This window comes from Stomoxys calcitrans, chromosome 1 (genome assembly GCF_963082655.1).
Source record: "Stomoxys calcitrans chromosome 1, idStoCalc2.1, whole genome shotgun sequence".
Classification (NCBI taxonomy): Eukaryota; Metazoa; Arthropoda; class Insecta; order Diptera; family Muscidae; genus Stomoxys; species Stomoxys calcitrans.
Window position 1 is genome coordinate 129756854 of NC_081552.1, and position 15240 is coordinate 129772093.

General features: G+C 40.8%; 1 protein-coding gene across 1 annotated transcript in view; it reads right to left on the minus strand.

Moving 5' to 3' along the window:
- LOC106093436 (uncharacterized) overlaps positions 1–15240 on the minus strand; it is a 46286-nt gene that overhangs the window by 21858 nt on the left and 9188 nt on the right. The window contains exon 4 of the mRNA XM_013260488.2: positions 2213–2283. Coding sequence (XP_013115942.1) covers positions 2213–2283 — 71 coding nt within the window. The remainder of the gene's footprint in view (positions 1–2212; positions 2284–15240) is intronic.

The window sequence follows — 15240 nt, forward strand, 5'->3', positions numbered from 1 at the left end:
CCCTCCTTTGAGTGTGGGGGCCTTGGCACCTGCAGTTTGATGTAATTTTCGAGTACATCCAGATCGCCAAAAACTACATTTTTTCTACACCTTTGGAAATAAAAATTTTGCTGGGTAGCAAAGCCACCCTCAAAACTATTGTTCATCTTAGTTCTCTTAAGGATAGGGTAATAACCAGGTGTCCCTAATCTTTTTTGATTGATTTGATGGACTATAACCCAAGTCCAATTAAGAGAGGATCAAGTATTATTAGTGAATGACTTAGGTCAGTCGCACCAAAGCTCCAACAAAATTTGAGAGTAAGGTGGCTGTTTTCATTCCTTCTCTTTGAAAGGCATATGTTCTAACCAGAGAAAGCCTAGGTATTGTTTTTTGTCTGTTGTACAGATATTCAATTAATATTAAAATCGCAGTCTTCGAAGATGAATTTGGATCGGTCTAACCCTCAAGGCCCGAACCAGGAGTCCTCATTATGTGCCTCTGCTTTTGTAGTTGTTGTTGTTGTAGCAGTGTGTTGTGTTCTATCCTTCGTCTGCTCGATTCTGTTGAATATCCAAATCGAGGAAGTCTGCGACTAAGTTGGGTTAAGTCCAGAGGGATAAGGGTCCAAGTCTAGTGGGTCTGGCTGGGCAGTTGTTGTTGTTGTAGCAGTGTACACTGAGACGGCAGCCCTTGCCGATGAAGGACTCCATCGGGTCAATCCGGTACGTACACCTGGCCGCCATGGGATTGGTTGTTGTTCTGGCTGGGCAGTTAAACCGGTGACGTTTGTCGTGTAGTCCCAGGTCACATTCGGGACACATTTCTGCACGTTGACATCAATCCTTGCCAGGGATGGCCCGTCGTAAACTTAGACAAAAAAATAGTTTTCGGCAGAGTGACAGAACAATAAGGAAATCCTACAACTATTTTAAACTTTTGTGTATTTATGTTGTATAGGCACTCAGTATTTGTGCAAGAGCCGGTGCCGCCCGGCCTCTTACTGAGACTCTCCGCTCGATACCGCTGATTGTGCGCGAATGCCGTTGCAGCTACTCCGTATGGAGCATTCCACTATCCGCAACCTTTGGACGCGCCCGTAGCTCACGGTTAAGCTTCTCATGACAGCAATTAACACCACACAAATTGGACATCAATGTTCCAGCCTGTGTGTTGGCTTACCTGGTGCATTGGTTAGAAGGTGCGTCACTAACAGAAAATGTCTGAGTTTGAATCCTGGAGGGAACATCAAAAACATGTTCAGCTGTTTTTGCTCCTCACTAATGCTGGAGGCATTTGTGATTATCGTGCTCAAACCGCTCCGAAGGCGGAGCGCTGAGTATAAAAAGATTTAAAGCAAAAACGCTATTGCAACAACAACCAATCTAAAATAATGATATGATGTCAAAACTTAAAAAATTCAATTCAAGGTTTATCACGTTTACTAATTGTATACGTTTTATACCAGTATATGACGTTTTCGACGTTTACAACACTCGAAAACCTAAAAAATAGTCATACAGACCATCCCTGATCCTTGCTCTGTAGGAGTGAGGAGGGTGCATCTGCCGGATCGTAATTGAGCCAGAACTACTTTGGTTTGCGGGGGGATCTCAATTTCTTCAGGTGCAATGGAAGGTGGTCGTTCTCCTCTGCTTTTCGGCTAGTGTAGTGTAGACAACATTCATTTGGACAGTGTAGCAGATGCTGTGAACATCTACCGATTGACTGTGGTCCTTGGTCCACCCACCTGAAGAAATTGACCTCCCCGGACGAACAAGAAAAGTTCTGGCTCAACTGCGTTCCGCTGGCGCCTCAACTCCTACAGAGCTAGGATTAATACTAACGTGCGGGATATGTATCCCGATACTGACTTAGGACCACACGACACATGACACATGACATATATCTCTGTGCGCACTCCACCTTAGTCGCAAAGTTGCTGGATCTGGATATTCAGCAGCATAATGAAGACGAAAAATAGAACACATAAAACTATACAACAAAAACAGTATCTCAAGTTATCCTGAATGGCTGGAGAATGGTCACGAAAAAATTTGCTTGTTACGAGGTAAGGAGATATTCGTGGTTTAAACAAGATAGATGGAAAGGACGATAAATTCCTTTTTGATTTAACTTTTTAATTTCAATTTTTATTTTTTTTTTAATTTTAATGGCTTAAGAATAAATATAATTGAATTGATGATGTACAGAAATGTGAAAATAAACATACCTGCATAATATCGTCTGGATGTACTGACAATGGTAAATATAATTCTGGTTTTGGAACATCCTTCAATATACCTGAAATTTTGAAACCAGAAATCTAATTTAATATTTAAGTAATTGCTAATTATATAATAGAAAAGAGTTGATTTTTCGAAAATTAACCATTATTTTGATTATTGTTCGTTATAAAACTGGGAAGGATTTAGGTTTTAGACTTCGAGCAATTTACACCAAAAATTTCAAAAGTTTAACATTGCATATAGTCATCACACATTTATTCGGCAATCCCATGGCAGCCGGTTGTAAGTACCGGATTGACCCGATAGAGTTCTTCATCGGCAAGGGCTGCCGCCTCAGTGTATAACACACGGCTACAACAACAACACATTTATTCGGAATAACAACAATATGTCACACGATTCAAAAAAATATAAAATCGTGTATTGAAAGGTTGATACAAAAATCTCTGCAAAGGACTGTCTAGAAACCTATACTAAAACCCACAGTAGCAAATTATCCGAACTGTTTCCGATCGAATCTTAAAAATACTAATAAAGAATTAAACAAATAGGTTAGGCTGAAAAGAGGGTGCAGATATTAATCTGCCCTTGCCACTACACCACCACCACCGTAGCGCAGAGGTTAGCATGTCCGCCTATGACGCTGAACGCCCGGGTTCGAATCCTGACGAGACCATCAGAAAAAATTTTCAGCGGTGTTTTTCCCCTCCTAATGCTGGCAACATTTGTGAGGTACTATGCTTCTCTCCAAAGAGGTGTCGCACTGCGGCACGCCATTAGGACTCGGCTATAAAAAGGAGGCCCCTTATCATTAAGCTTAAACATGAATCAGACTGCACTCATTGATATGTGAGAAGTTTGCCCCTGTTCCTTAGTGGAATGTTCATGGGCAAAATTTGCATTTGCATACCACTGCAGACATACACCTACGCCAGGATTCGGTTTGTTCTGCGCTCTAAAAACTAAAAAGCAACCTCGAAAAAGAAAACCATAAGTTAAGAATTCCGTGCTACTTACAAAATCCTTAATTGTTTTCCATGCCACTCCCCTAAGTCGGTTCATGTCTGGTATTGTGCCCCTACCTAAGTACCGGCAATCCTATGGCAGCTGGTTGTACGTACCGGAATGACCCGATGGATTCCTTCATCGGCAAGGGCTGCTAGCTCAATGTACAACACACTGCTACAACAACAACCTAAGTACCGGTGTCTGTTAGCCGCGAAAGCTGGGCAATGACATAGGAAATGCACCATCGTCTCATCATCTTCCCCACATACCCTACACATACCATCACTTGTCGCACCGATTTTGCATACCGGTTATGTGACCGGTTATGACACCAAAAGCTATACTGACCTACTTCTTACTTCCTTTCAGTAATAGCCTCGTCCTCTCAAGATCCGGATCACCCCATAGGATTATAGCCGTCCCACCGACTGTTTCGAATAACAACAACAAAATATTAAATGATGAAAACAAACTGCAACAAATAAACCCTAATACATAGCAAACTTTACAAATTTTCCCACGAACATTTCATTAAGGAACAGGGCATTCCATTAAGAAACAGTGGATAGGTAAGGTTAGGCTTGTAGGCTTGTAGTGCGCTCTAAATACTCAAAAGTAACCTCGAAAAGAAAATCTAAATTAGGAATTCCGTGCTACTTACAAACCAGCAACTCTTATTTGCCTTGAAATTCTTTGACTATACTAAGTCACCTGGATTGAACTTCCTGTCCTTAGTACCATGTTTGCTATTGTAACGAGCTTCCATTTGACTGTTGACTTTTCGCTCATTGTGTTAAGGTTTTCTGATACACATCTAAGACATTTCGCATTTTACGCGAGACGAATGATTCAGCGAGTGTATTACCATCTGGCACATTTGGATATGGAGTTGATCTGTGGACTTCCAAGAATGTTTGAAGTGCTGCAGTTGGCGTTTCTTCCCCCTCAAGCTTTTTAAAAGCGCGTCGACAAAACGCTCGGCTTGTCCATTCGAACTGGGATAGAAACGTACTGTCCTTGTATGCTCTATAGATCGTTCTCTACAACAGGATTGGAATTGTTCTGAACAGAACAGTCTTCTGTTGTCCGAGACTAGTTGTTCCGGATTTCCAAATTGTGCGCAGTACTCATATAACATTTTGATTGTGGAAAATAGGATTGTTCTTGTTGTCTCATAAATAACAGGATATTTTGAGTAAGAATCAATTATTGAAAGATAATTTGTACCTTTCCCGGGTCCAGCAAAGTCTATGTGAATTCTTTAAAGCGGGCGTGTTGTCAATGGCAATGCACAAGGATTTGTCTTTACTGGAGTTGTTGACACACGTTGACGGTTCTGGCACTTTCGGACGTAATCTTCGATTTGTTTGTCGATATTGGGCCAATAAACGTACAATAGTTTCGTTGCCTTTATATTTCGGGATTGGACAACTCTTATATTGCAATCTGCCAGCTGACAGCTTTACATTTTTGAGATTATACGTACTCAGAACGTTTTGACACACGAGCGCTATTTGTGTTGATTACAGTAAAGTTACATCTCGCCCAAAAAATTGAATTAAATCGTGAACATTTTTGTGCGATTATTTTTTTTAATACTTTCTACGTGGATTAGCTCAACAACAGTGCACCGATTACCACACAATTTGTCAATCGCCAAAAAAAAAAGGCTCGAGTCGATTGGTCGAAATAAATGCTCCAAAAATACGACCGCGGTTCTTCGAAATACGTCTATGACATAGTGACAGGTGATAAATCGTAAATTTACGCGTATGAGCTTGAAAGTAAAGAGCAGTCGACCGAATGGGTGTTTCAAGATGAGCCAATTTGTCGATATTGGGCCAATAAACGTACAATAGTTTCGTTGCCTTTATATTTCGGGATTGGACAACTCTTATATTGCAATCTGCCAGCTGACAGCTTTACATTTTTGAGATTATACGTACTCAGAACGTTTTGACACACGAGCGCTATTTGTGTTGATTACAGTAAAGTTACATCTCGCCCAAAAAATTGAATTAAATCGTGAACATTTTTGTGCGATTATTTTTTTTAATACTTTCTACGTGGATTAGCTCAACAACAGTGCACCGATTACCACACAATTTGTCAATCGCCAAAAAAAAAGGCTCGAGTCGATTGGTCGAAATAAATGCTCCAAAAATACGACCGCGGTTCTTCGAAATACGTCTATGACATAGTGACAGGTGATAAATCGTAAATTTACGCGTATGAGCTTGAAAGTAAAGAGCAGTCGACCGAATGGGTGTTTCAAGATGAGCCAAATCCAACAAAAGTTGCTCGCGCACAAAGCAAGCAAATGATCGCCTGTTTTTTCTGAAAAATTGGACATGTCGCAATCGTACCACTAAAACAACGCAGAATAGTCAATTCTGAGTGGTACGCAACCATTTGTTTTCCAGTTGTTTTCCAAGATATCTGAAAAACAAACCTGTTTGTTTTGGAGATACCTCAATCAGAGTGGCAAAAGTGCTTCGACAATTGGTTCAAACGCATGCAAAAGTGTATAGATAATGGGGAATATTTTTAAAAACAATAAAGCGATTTTCGATGATAAATATTTGTTTTTGTTCTCTAATCCCGAAGCATAAAAGGCAACCCTCGTATTGATTTGCTGCGTTCCGCTTAGAGATGTCCTCTATAGAGTTGTTTTAAAACTTAGTGTTAAAACACGATTGGTAAACAGAATACAACCGTCGAGAATTGCTAACGAATCCTTTTTTTAGTAGTATTGTATTATTGAAGCATCGACTTTTTTGCTACAATCAGGCCGTTGTACATGTATTTCATAACAGATTGGAAAATGTTGTTTTTGTTTGCATTGACTATGGCTTGGAAAGCGAGTGGTAAAGTTGAGACTGCTTCGACGACCGCTATACGAATGTCCTCCACAAGAGCAATTGTCTGAAGGTTTTTCGTCATCGCTGATAAGTCGAGATAATACGTCTGTGTGACCAAAATTCTCGGTGTTTGTGTACTTATTTTCAAAGTCATACCCCAATAAAATAAGAGTCCAACGTTGTAAACTGGAGTCCAGATGAATTTTTGATGTTTTTTTAATAAATCGTCAAGAGGTTTTCGACGACTTCGAATGTTGTTGACAAACTTGATGTAGAGGTTGACCGCGAAACAAGGTGGCATCACATTGATGATTTGTGTCTTTTTTTCTGTATCCGATTTTTGGATTAGGGACAAAATGTGTGATGCGGATTACAGCGATGTCTTAGGGGATAAAATGCTCCCCTTTACCGTTCAAAAAATACCACTCAAGTGGCTGTAAATTTAATTTAACCACTCAAACCCTCTTCCAGACTAACGAAATTCTAGTTCCAAGAGATTTCTGTGCCGTATTTTGCAGGACTATCGCAATCATGGGACCTAAACCTTATAGAAAACCTCTGAGGCATACAAAACCAAAGATTTAAAACTTTTTCTTTTCTTATAGTTTTTATGTTTTTTTTTTTTTAAATTTGTAATCACTTTTTTCTCTTCTTAGTTGTGTGAACTCCACGAACCATTTTTAAGTGCTAATGCTTTAATTTACGAAAATTTTTGCAATAAATCATGTCAATGAGTAGAAACCACTTGTTATTCTCTCCTCCTACATTTAAGTTACGAAAAGTTACCACGTTTTCATAAGTATCACCATTATTTTTTTTTAAGTAAATTTTCTGAAAAGATCACCATCCATGAATTGAATGAGATTTAATTTCTAATTAAAATTCACGGTAAAAACTCAACAGGTCTTCCAATAACCAGGTTCAGCCTTTAACAGAAGTAACCATGTTTACTGATATTTTTAGTAGAATATATACAGGTTTTGTTTAACAGAGAAAAATTTTTTTATTTTCTTGCTCGACAATAGTTTTAATTTAATTAATGAAAAATTTTCTCTAACAGAAAGACTGTTACAAATTTAAAATAGAAATTCATAAAGATTGAATAACAAGTAATAAGTAAAGTATGAATTTAGCAAGTAACCACAACCCCTTTCAATTCGACAATTCAAGTAAGTTTCGAATTGCTACAAGATTTCCTTTGTCCAATGATTTTGTAAATATATCTGCTACTTGAAACTGTTTTATAACCACTTTGCCGCTGTTTACGAAAGAAGTAAAGGTTTATATCGATCTATTTTTCCCTCTTCATTCAGCATTATCTTCGAAAATAGTAAATCTATCGTTATGTTGAAAAATTTTCGAGTCTTTGCTTTTTGCTGCACCATGATACTGGCCATCCAAAAACGTAAAATACATAGCCGATCGTTGACTTTCTATCAGCTTGATCAGATGCCCAGTCTGCATCAGCATACTCTAGCAATTTTTCGGAATCAATTAAATTTTAAAGACTTCGAGCCTTGAAATATCGCAGAATTCTTTCAAGTCCATTCCCATAATCGTCACTAGGATTTTGTTGAAAACGCCCCAAATACCCGTCTGGAAATGCTATTTCAGGACGTGCGCAAACCATGAGATACATCAAGCTTCCCAGTAATTCTTAATAAGTATTATCTGTAACATTTTGCTTTTGTGCAGACAATAAATGCAAATTTATCACCATGGACAATTCTTGATTCAAAAAAGAGCTAATATTTGTCTATGCTTATTAATTGGTCCATTATATGATGCTTATGCTTATTAATTGGTCCATTATATGATATTACCTTCTACATTTGTTTGTATTTTTACTCCAAGATAATGCTGCAACATTTCACAATCGGACATTCCAAATCTGTTTTCTGATAGTTTTTATTTGTTAAATTTTCTTAATACTTTTTGCAAGCAGTAAAACATCGCCCCCGTAAACTACTAAAACAATAACGCTTTTTACAATTTTTGTCAAGTAGGCAATAGTCATGGAGCGATCTTTTAAAACCGACGCTCACTAAATGGTCGTTTAGTTTTCAGCAACGTGGACTGTGTTTTAAGCCATAACGAGTTCTAATTAATTTAAATGCTTCATTTTCTTCACATTTTACACCTTTGAAAATTTCAATAAAAATGTTTTCTTTCAATTCACCCAACAAATCCAGCCCACCAAACTACTGGGGCGTAAGTAAATATTGGTCTTATCACACTCCTGTAGAGTCAGTAAACTAGCCCCATCTACATAGCTCCTGAATGTGACACTTCCAATTCAGTTGATGTTCTACTCTTTATCATGGTGTCCACAATACGTTCCATGGTTTTGAGTAAAAAGGACGTAAGGCTTATAGGTCTGAAGACTTATGGGCGTCGCATAACTTGCCTTACCGGGCTTGGGTATAAATACCACCCTTGCCTCCTTTCAGGCTTTCGGAATATACGCAAGTCCTAGGCACGGTGTGAAAAAATTGGCTAGGTGGGGCGGCAGATAGTCTGCCTCCTTCTGTAGTAATGCCGGATATATTCCATCACGACCGGGTGACTTAATTGGTTTAAATGGATTCCTTCATCATAAATTCCGTAATTATAAGCCTTCGATCAGCACCATTATTCCAAGATTACGGTGTCTCCGTAAGTCCCGTCATATCCTGAGGAAAATGGGTTTTCATAATTTAAATTTTTATGACAAATAACGCAGGTCCTCGGCCGAGTACCAGCGTTAGCATAGAGCAATTGGCAGTTGATATGGTTCAGTCCAGAAACTTTGTTCTGGGTCGTCCACGGCTCTTGAATCAAGGCAATATGAATCTTGCCCTTGCTGTTTTTCTCAATCAGAGCGTGAGTAGCTGCCTCCTTAAGGTGGAGGAGTCCATTAGGGAACTTGGGAGTGGTTGATGGTCTCATCATCTGCTCCCTGTTCTTGAGGCTGCATTGAGTTTCCCGTCACTTCACTGCCTTATGTTTTAATATTAGGATCTTTGCCTATCCTAGTCTTGCGAATTTTGAGAAAGTCGGCCGCTGTTCGTTAGGCTGTATTGAGTCTACCGTCCCAGCACTGCCTGATTTTCCAATATTAAGATCTTTGCCTATACTAGTCTTCCAAATCTAGAGTAAATGGGTTTCTTTGGGAGTAGGTTATGGTCTCAATGTTGGTTCGTCGGATACCTGTTCGTTAGGCTGTGTTGAGTCTCTCGTCCCTGCACTGATGTTTTAGTATTAGGATCTTTGCTTATCCTAGTCTTCCCAATATTGAGAGAATCGGTGATTGTCTCGTCGTAAGTCCTCTGTTTGTTGAGCGGTATTGAGTCACCTGCCATTGCACGGCCCGATGTCTCAATATGAAGATTTTTGCCTATCCTAGTCTTCCCAATCTTTAAAAAGACAGCCTAGCTCCCTTAGTGCGTCATGCCTTTAGTCTTAGCCAAACATGCCACGGAGACTTGTTCAATGCCAACCACAAGGAAAGTTCCTTCACCCTTCTCCTCCCTGTGGTAGACCTCCATCTTTCTCACCAGGTCCAGCTTAACGCTCTCCGAGGGAGCAAGCTTTTTAACGGTATCGATACATTCCGCTGACTCAAAACGCAGCGTAAAGTTGTCCCCTCTAAACTCGCAGCTCATCATTTGTATCATTTCTACTTGGGACCGATGATCTGGTGGAATCCTACCGGATGCTCTGCCGATATTGATGGCAGCATAAGTCATCTTATCTCTGTTGTGCTTTCTTGCCACTCTGTCGTAAGAGGACGGCTCCTTACCATATTCAGCGACCATCTTCCCCTTCCGTGATGGCTGTGGCTTCTTTTTTGAAGTCACAGTCCTCCTGTTCCGACTTTGTCTCCCTCTGCAGGACACTGTCTGGAGTCTTCATTGCGGAAGGGCTGGCTTGGTTTTCCCAGAAAGCGGGAGCTCTTTTTCTTCTTCAGCATTTTAGCAGTGTTATGCTCTTCAGGAGATCTGATTCTCTTTCCAGCTTCCGTAGAAGTGCATAGAATGACAGTTCTATTCCTTCCAGCATACTGCACTTTCGCCGGATTGTGCTGCCGGTATATACTCCCCTGTCTCCTTCGTCGTGCTCCGGATAGCTTTCTCGGTCTGTTTGTGTGCTTAGCAAAGCCATCGCTCACTTCTGTCGTCATCCCGCTGCTCTCATCTCTCGATTCGGCTGTGATGACTGTTTCATTGACACTGTCGTTATCTGAATCCTAGGATACGCCACCTTTACTTAAAGGCTGGGGACGAACTGTGCATCCCTCTGGTTTATCTGTCTCTTTCTCATTTATTAGTCTGACGACTAGTTGTGCGCTTGAAGCATTACTCTCGATTACAGGTGGTAACACACTCACACCTACAGGAGGTTTGATGCCACCACCGCAGCTGATACGGTCTGACACCACCACCGCAGCTGTTGGGTCTTTGGAATTCAATTTGAGCCTACTCCAAAATGGGTTTTAAATTTTTCTAATTGGTAGTACCTATTCCGAGATACGCCGCATTTTTTGACGGATTTCACTGAAATTTGAAACAGGAAGTTGTACTGCCTCGATATTCAAACATATCGGACTATATTTACATATAGCTGCCATATAGACCGATATACCGGTTGAGGGTCTTAAGCTAGTGCTGGCAAAATATCGATGGCACTATTTTTTGTCTGAATATCGATTGATTTTTTCCTATCGATACTATCGGCAAAATTCAATTTTGTTGCAAAATTAGGCGATCCGGCACTGAATGTATCCGATAATATACATCACGCCTATAGAGGGCGCAATTTTCATTCGATTTTTACTTTTCATTTTCGTTTGAAATATAGGTGATGAAAAATTAACGATAGTATCGATAGTATAGAAATTTATTATTAAAAATATCGAAAAATATCGCATGTTGCGTTTATCGATAGTTTGCCAGCTCTGTCTTAAGCCCGTAACAGGTGCATTTATTATCCGATTTCGATGAAATAAGAAATAGTGAGTTGTTTTAAGCCGCCCAACATCCGACTCAAGTATGGTCTTATCTTCCAATTTAGGGTCTTAATCGCATAAACAGCGTTTTTGTTGCCCGATTTCGTTGAAACTGTGACTTGTTGAAGATTTCAAATATGATCCAGACCAGCGCCTATTTGCATATTGCTATGGATATAGTAGTGGAGTTGTTATAAAAGAGGATGGTTATTTGATCCATATTGGTTGGTATCCAAAGTTCGGCCGTGTATAGCTCTTGTTGGACTTCTGCTTACTAAGTGAACACTGGTGTATGATGCTTCAGTCCAAAGGTAATTAAGTAAAATTTAATCTATCGTTAATGACCTCATTTTTTCCAGCAGAGTTCGATTGAATCTTTCTAAGACACCATTTTGCAGAGGCGTGTATAATATTGTGTGCTTTATTTGAATACCCTTTACCTTACAAAATTTAAGCAAATCATTGCATGTACAGTCATCGGCGTAAGTATTTTGACAAACTAATTTTCGAACAGTTTAAATTTCCTAATATGACTAAAAGTTGTCATTAGTGGTGTAATTTAAAACTTCATTTTTATTTCTATTCAAGCTTTATTTTCGTATACATTTTAAGCCAAGGATCAAAATGTTGGGTGGCATAAGTATTTTGACATTTAATTTTATTACAAGAATAAATAAAAAATAATTAATTTTATGACAAAAATTAATAGCTATGAAGCTATGCGTGTGTTCACTACTGCTAATTGCAATTGTACTGCTAATAATTTTACATGAATGAGCAAAACTAATATGCGCGGCCTTTCTGCGCATCACTTACATGCGTTGTCAGATTCGTACGCTGCTTGTTGTTGCCACATTCAAGTATGACAATAAGGGTTACCCCAACAGTAAGCATAGGTTAAAAAGAGGGTGTGGAATTTAATCCACCTCATGGCACTATTCACATACACCTAAGCCAGTAATCCGCATGTTGTGCGCTCTAAAAACTAAGTAAGTAACCTCGAAAAAGGAAAGTTAGAAATTCCGTGCTACTTACAAATCGTTTTCCATACCACTCCCCTAAGTTGGTTTATGTCAGGTATAGTGTCTCCACCTAAGTGCCAGTGTCTGTTAGACGCGAAAGCCGGGCCGGACATAGGAAATGCTCCAACGTCACATCATCTTAATCGCATGCAAAATCGGAGCAATACGTGATAGCACGTGTAGGGCTATCACTTACTGCTCCGATTTTTGTATAAGTGAGCTCGTAGCCCTATGTGTCTCGTTATGATGCCGAAAGCTATACTGACCTCCTTCTTACTTCCATTCTGTAATAGCTTCGTCTTTTCCCGATCCGGTTCTCCCAATAGGATATTCGAGGTCCTACCGGCCGTTTAGCTGTATCACAGTGTTCGTCGCCCACGCCCTTAACAAGTACTGCGTCGGCCCGAAAGAGTTCGGATTAACCAAGTTTATTGACGGCAGTCCTCTGGCCTTCACTGCCAAGTCGTCCGCTCCAACCGATGCGGACCTTGCCGTCCTCAGAAGAAGGCGTTAATCTTCTTCTTACACTCCAAGACTGTTTGTGAACAGTTTTGGTTGTTGTTGCCCTGATTGCCAGTTTACTGTCCGTAAAGTTATTCAAACTCGACATGCTTGCGTTAACACCCCAGCACCTCGCGCATTCTGTGATCGCCCGGATCTCCGCCTGCAGCACCGAATTATGGTCGGAAATAAGTCGAAACCAGATCTCAGTACCTGGGTTCTCAATATAGACCCCCAGGCAAACTCTGTCTTCTAGCTTTGATCCACCTGTGTAGCATGATCTCTCAGATGGCAATATCAGAGTTCCGTCAAACCAACACTGTGACTCTGGCAGCAGTGTCTCGCACTCGACCTCAAGTGCCATCACAGGTATCCGAACGCAAACCTCTTCTATTCCACGCAGGTTTCCTATCGGCGCCTCAATTATACCGCGATGATATAACTGCTCCTATCACATTCACCCTTCGCCTTACGTTGGTTGGAAGTTACCCAAGGCTTCCTTTACCATAATTTCCGTGATGATAAGCCTTCAATCATCCTCATTATTCCGGTATCACCGTGAGTCCGGTCGTATCCTGTGGAAAATGCGTTTTCATCAAAAGCCTCAACATGTCCTCCATTGTCTGTGCTATCACTCCCATCTCGTCTACTAACGTTTCAGTTTGGACATGGGTTTTTGAAAGAAACCTTTTCATTTTAGTGCCGTCATTAACGCTATTGACCTGTTTGCAGAAAAGCTTCCAGAAGCCACTTTTTGCCGCTCTGATAATCTTATTGTATTTCTTGAGCCGTGTATACAACAAACTTACGCACATCCCAATAAACTTTCGCTTTGATACGACATGCCTCTTTCCCAATGTTGCGAATCTCCTCGAAGAGGACAATCTAATTTATCTTGCCCAAGTTGGTTTTCAACTTATTCGGAAGAGAAGTAGAGGTTCATGGAGACCCTCCAATCCTGAGGCTTATCGATTAGATTTTTCGAACATATTGTTACAAATATATATTAAATGTTATTAGGTCGTTAGTATTCAAGAATTCTGCCAGGTCTTGGCCCCCGCTTAATAATGTTGGTACTATAAACAAAATGTGGTGAGAGTTCGCATCGCACCCTATTAGTACCTCATTTCCTGGCTATTTTGCCTTCCTCGCAAGCCGATGCAGTTCTAAAGTGGCTATGAATGAAGTGTATAATTTTTGCAAAACCAATTGCAACGGTCTCCGTGGCAAGATCGACGAGATTGTGGATATAAGAGTCGGAAGAATATATTGGTCGCAGCGATCCAGGAGACTTGCACAGTTGTCACAGATATGTGCTACGTAAGGAACACTCAAGGAATGGATGTGGGGGAATAGCCTTCGTGATTCACCATTCCGTGATGCATAAACTCATCTCGCCTGCGCCTGGCGCTAGTGTCCCCTACATGGAGTGCATGGGGATAGCAGTCAAGTCCGGTACTGCCGATATAGAGCTATTCAACGAGTACACACCGCCGGTCGGTAGCTGTATCTCCAGGCTTACAAGCGCGACATAAGTGGGCTACTATCTGGCCTTAATCGTCTGGTTCTAGGAGACTATAATGCGCATCACGTTTCATGGCATTCTCCCCTAAGTAACGACCAGCGGGGCATAGCTTTGGCAGAGCCGATTGAAGTCTCCAAGTTTTGCACAGTGAATGAGGATGACCCCACCAGGATTACGAGGAGGTGTAGGAGCTCGCCAGACATTTTCATTGCATCTCCTGATGCAATGGAAATGAGTGACGTAACTGGCAAGCCATCACTTTTTTGGGATCAGACTACCTCCCCATAATTCTCATCATCGACCGACCACCCTTCTTCATAACCACTGAGCGCCGACTGTATATCAATCAAAAGAAGCCCGATTGGGTTGGCTTCAGAGAGTACACCAATCGCCGCTTCAGTGAACTGACACCCCCCCCTCGAATATGCTAGTTGGCGAGAGGAAATTCCGAGACATCATTAACGCAGCAACCGCTCGCTTTATACCAGCCGAATTCCCCAAGTGCGGCCCAATTTCCCGGCGCAGACAGTGGTACTCGCAGGCAAGCGTGATGGGATTCGTTGCATGGACCCCACTAACCCCAGAATCAGCGAGGTGAATCTGGAAATTAACAAAGTAGTCAACGAACATTAGAAAAAAATGTGGCTGGAACACTTGGAGCAATGGAACTTAGGTACCGGTTTAGGCAAGTTGTAGTCTACTGTTAAGTCACTCTCGAACCCCGGTAGATAGGACGGCAGGACCTCAGTCACTTTTGGCGACGTAACCGTGACTGATCCGAAGAGGTGCGCCAGGTTGTTCAACCGTCAATTTATTGTGCATCCCAAAAGCCACAGGTCTAGGAGCAGAGCCATTCGTCGTATCCAGGGTCTTCGGGCCGAAAAGTAGCCATCACAATTTACCGTGGACGAAGTTACTAATGTCATCTGTGGCGCCAAGTCATCCGAGGCGTACAAATTCTATCTCAATAGATTTTATTAATTATCCAAGCTTTTGGTTTTATTTTTCTTTTTTAAATGTAATAAAAACATTTTATAAACGGTAGGGTGTCATGGATATAATAAATATTATTATAATTTTATGAAATTGTTTCTTTAATCTTGTGAAA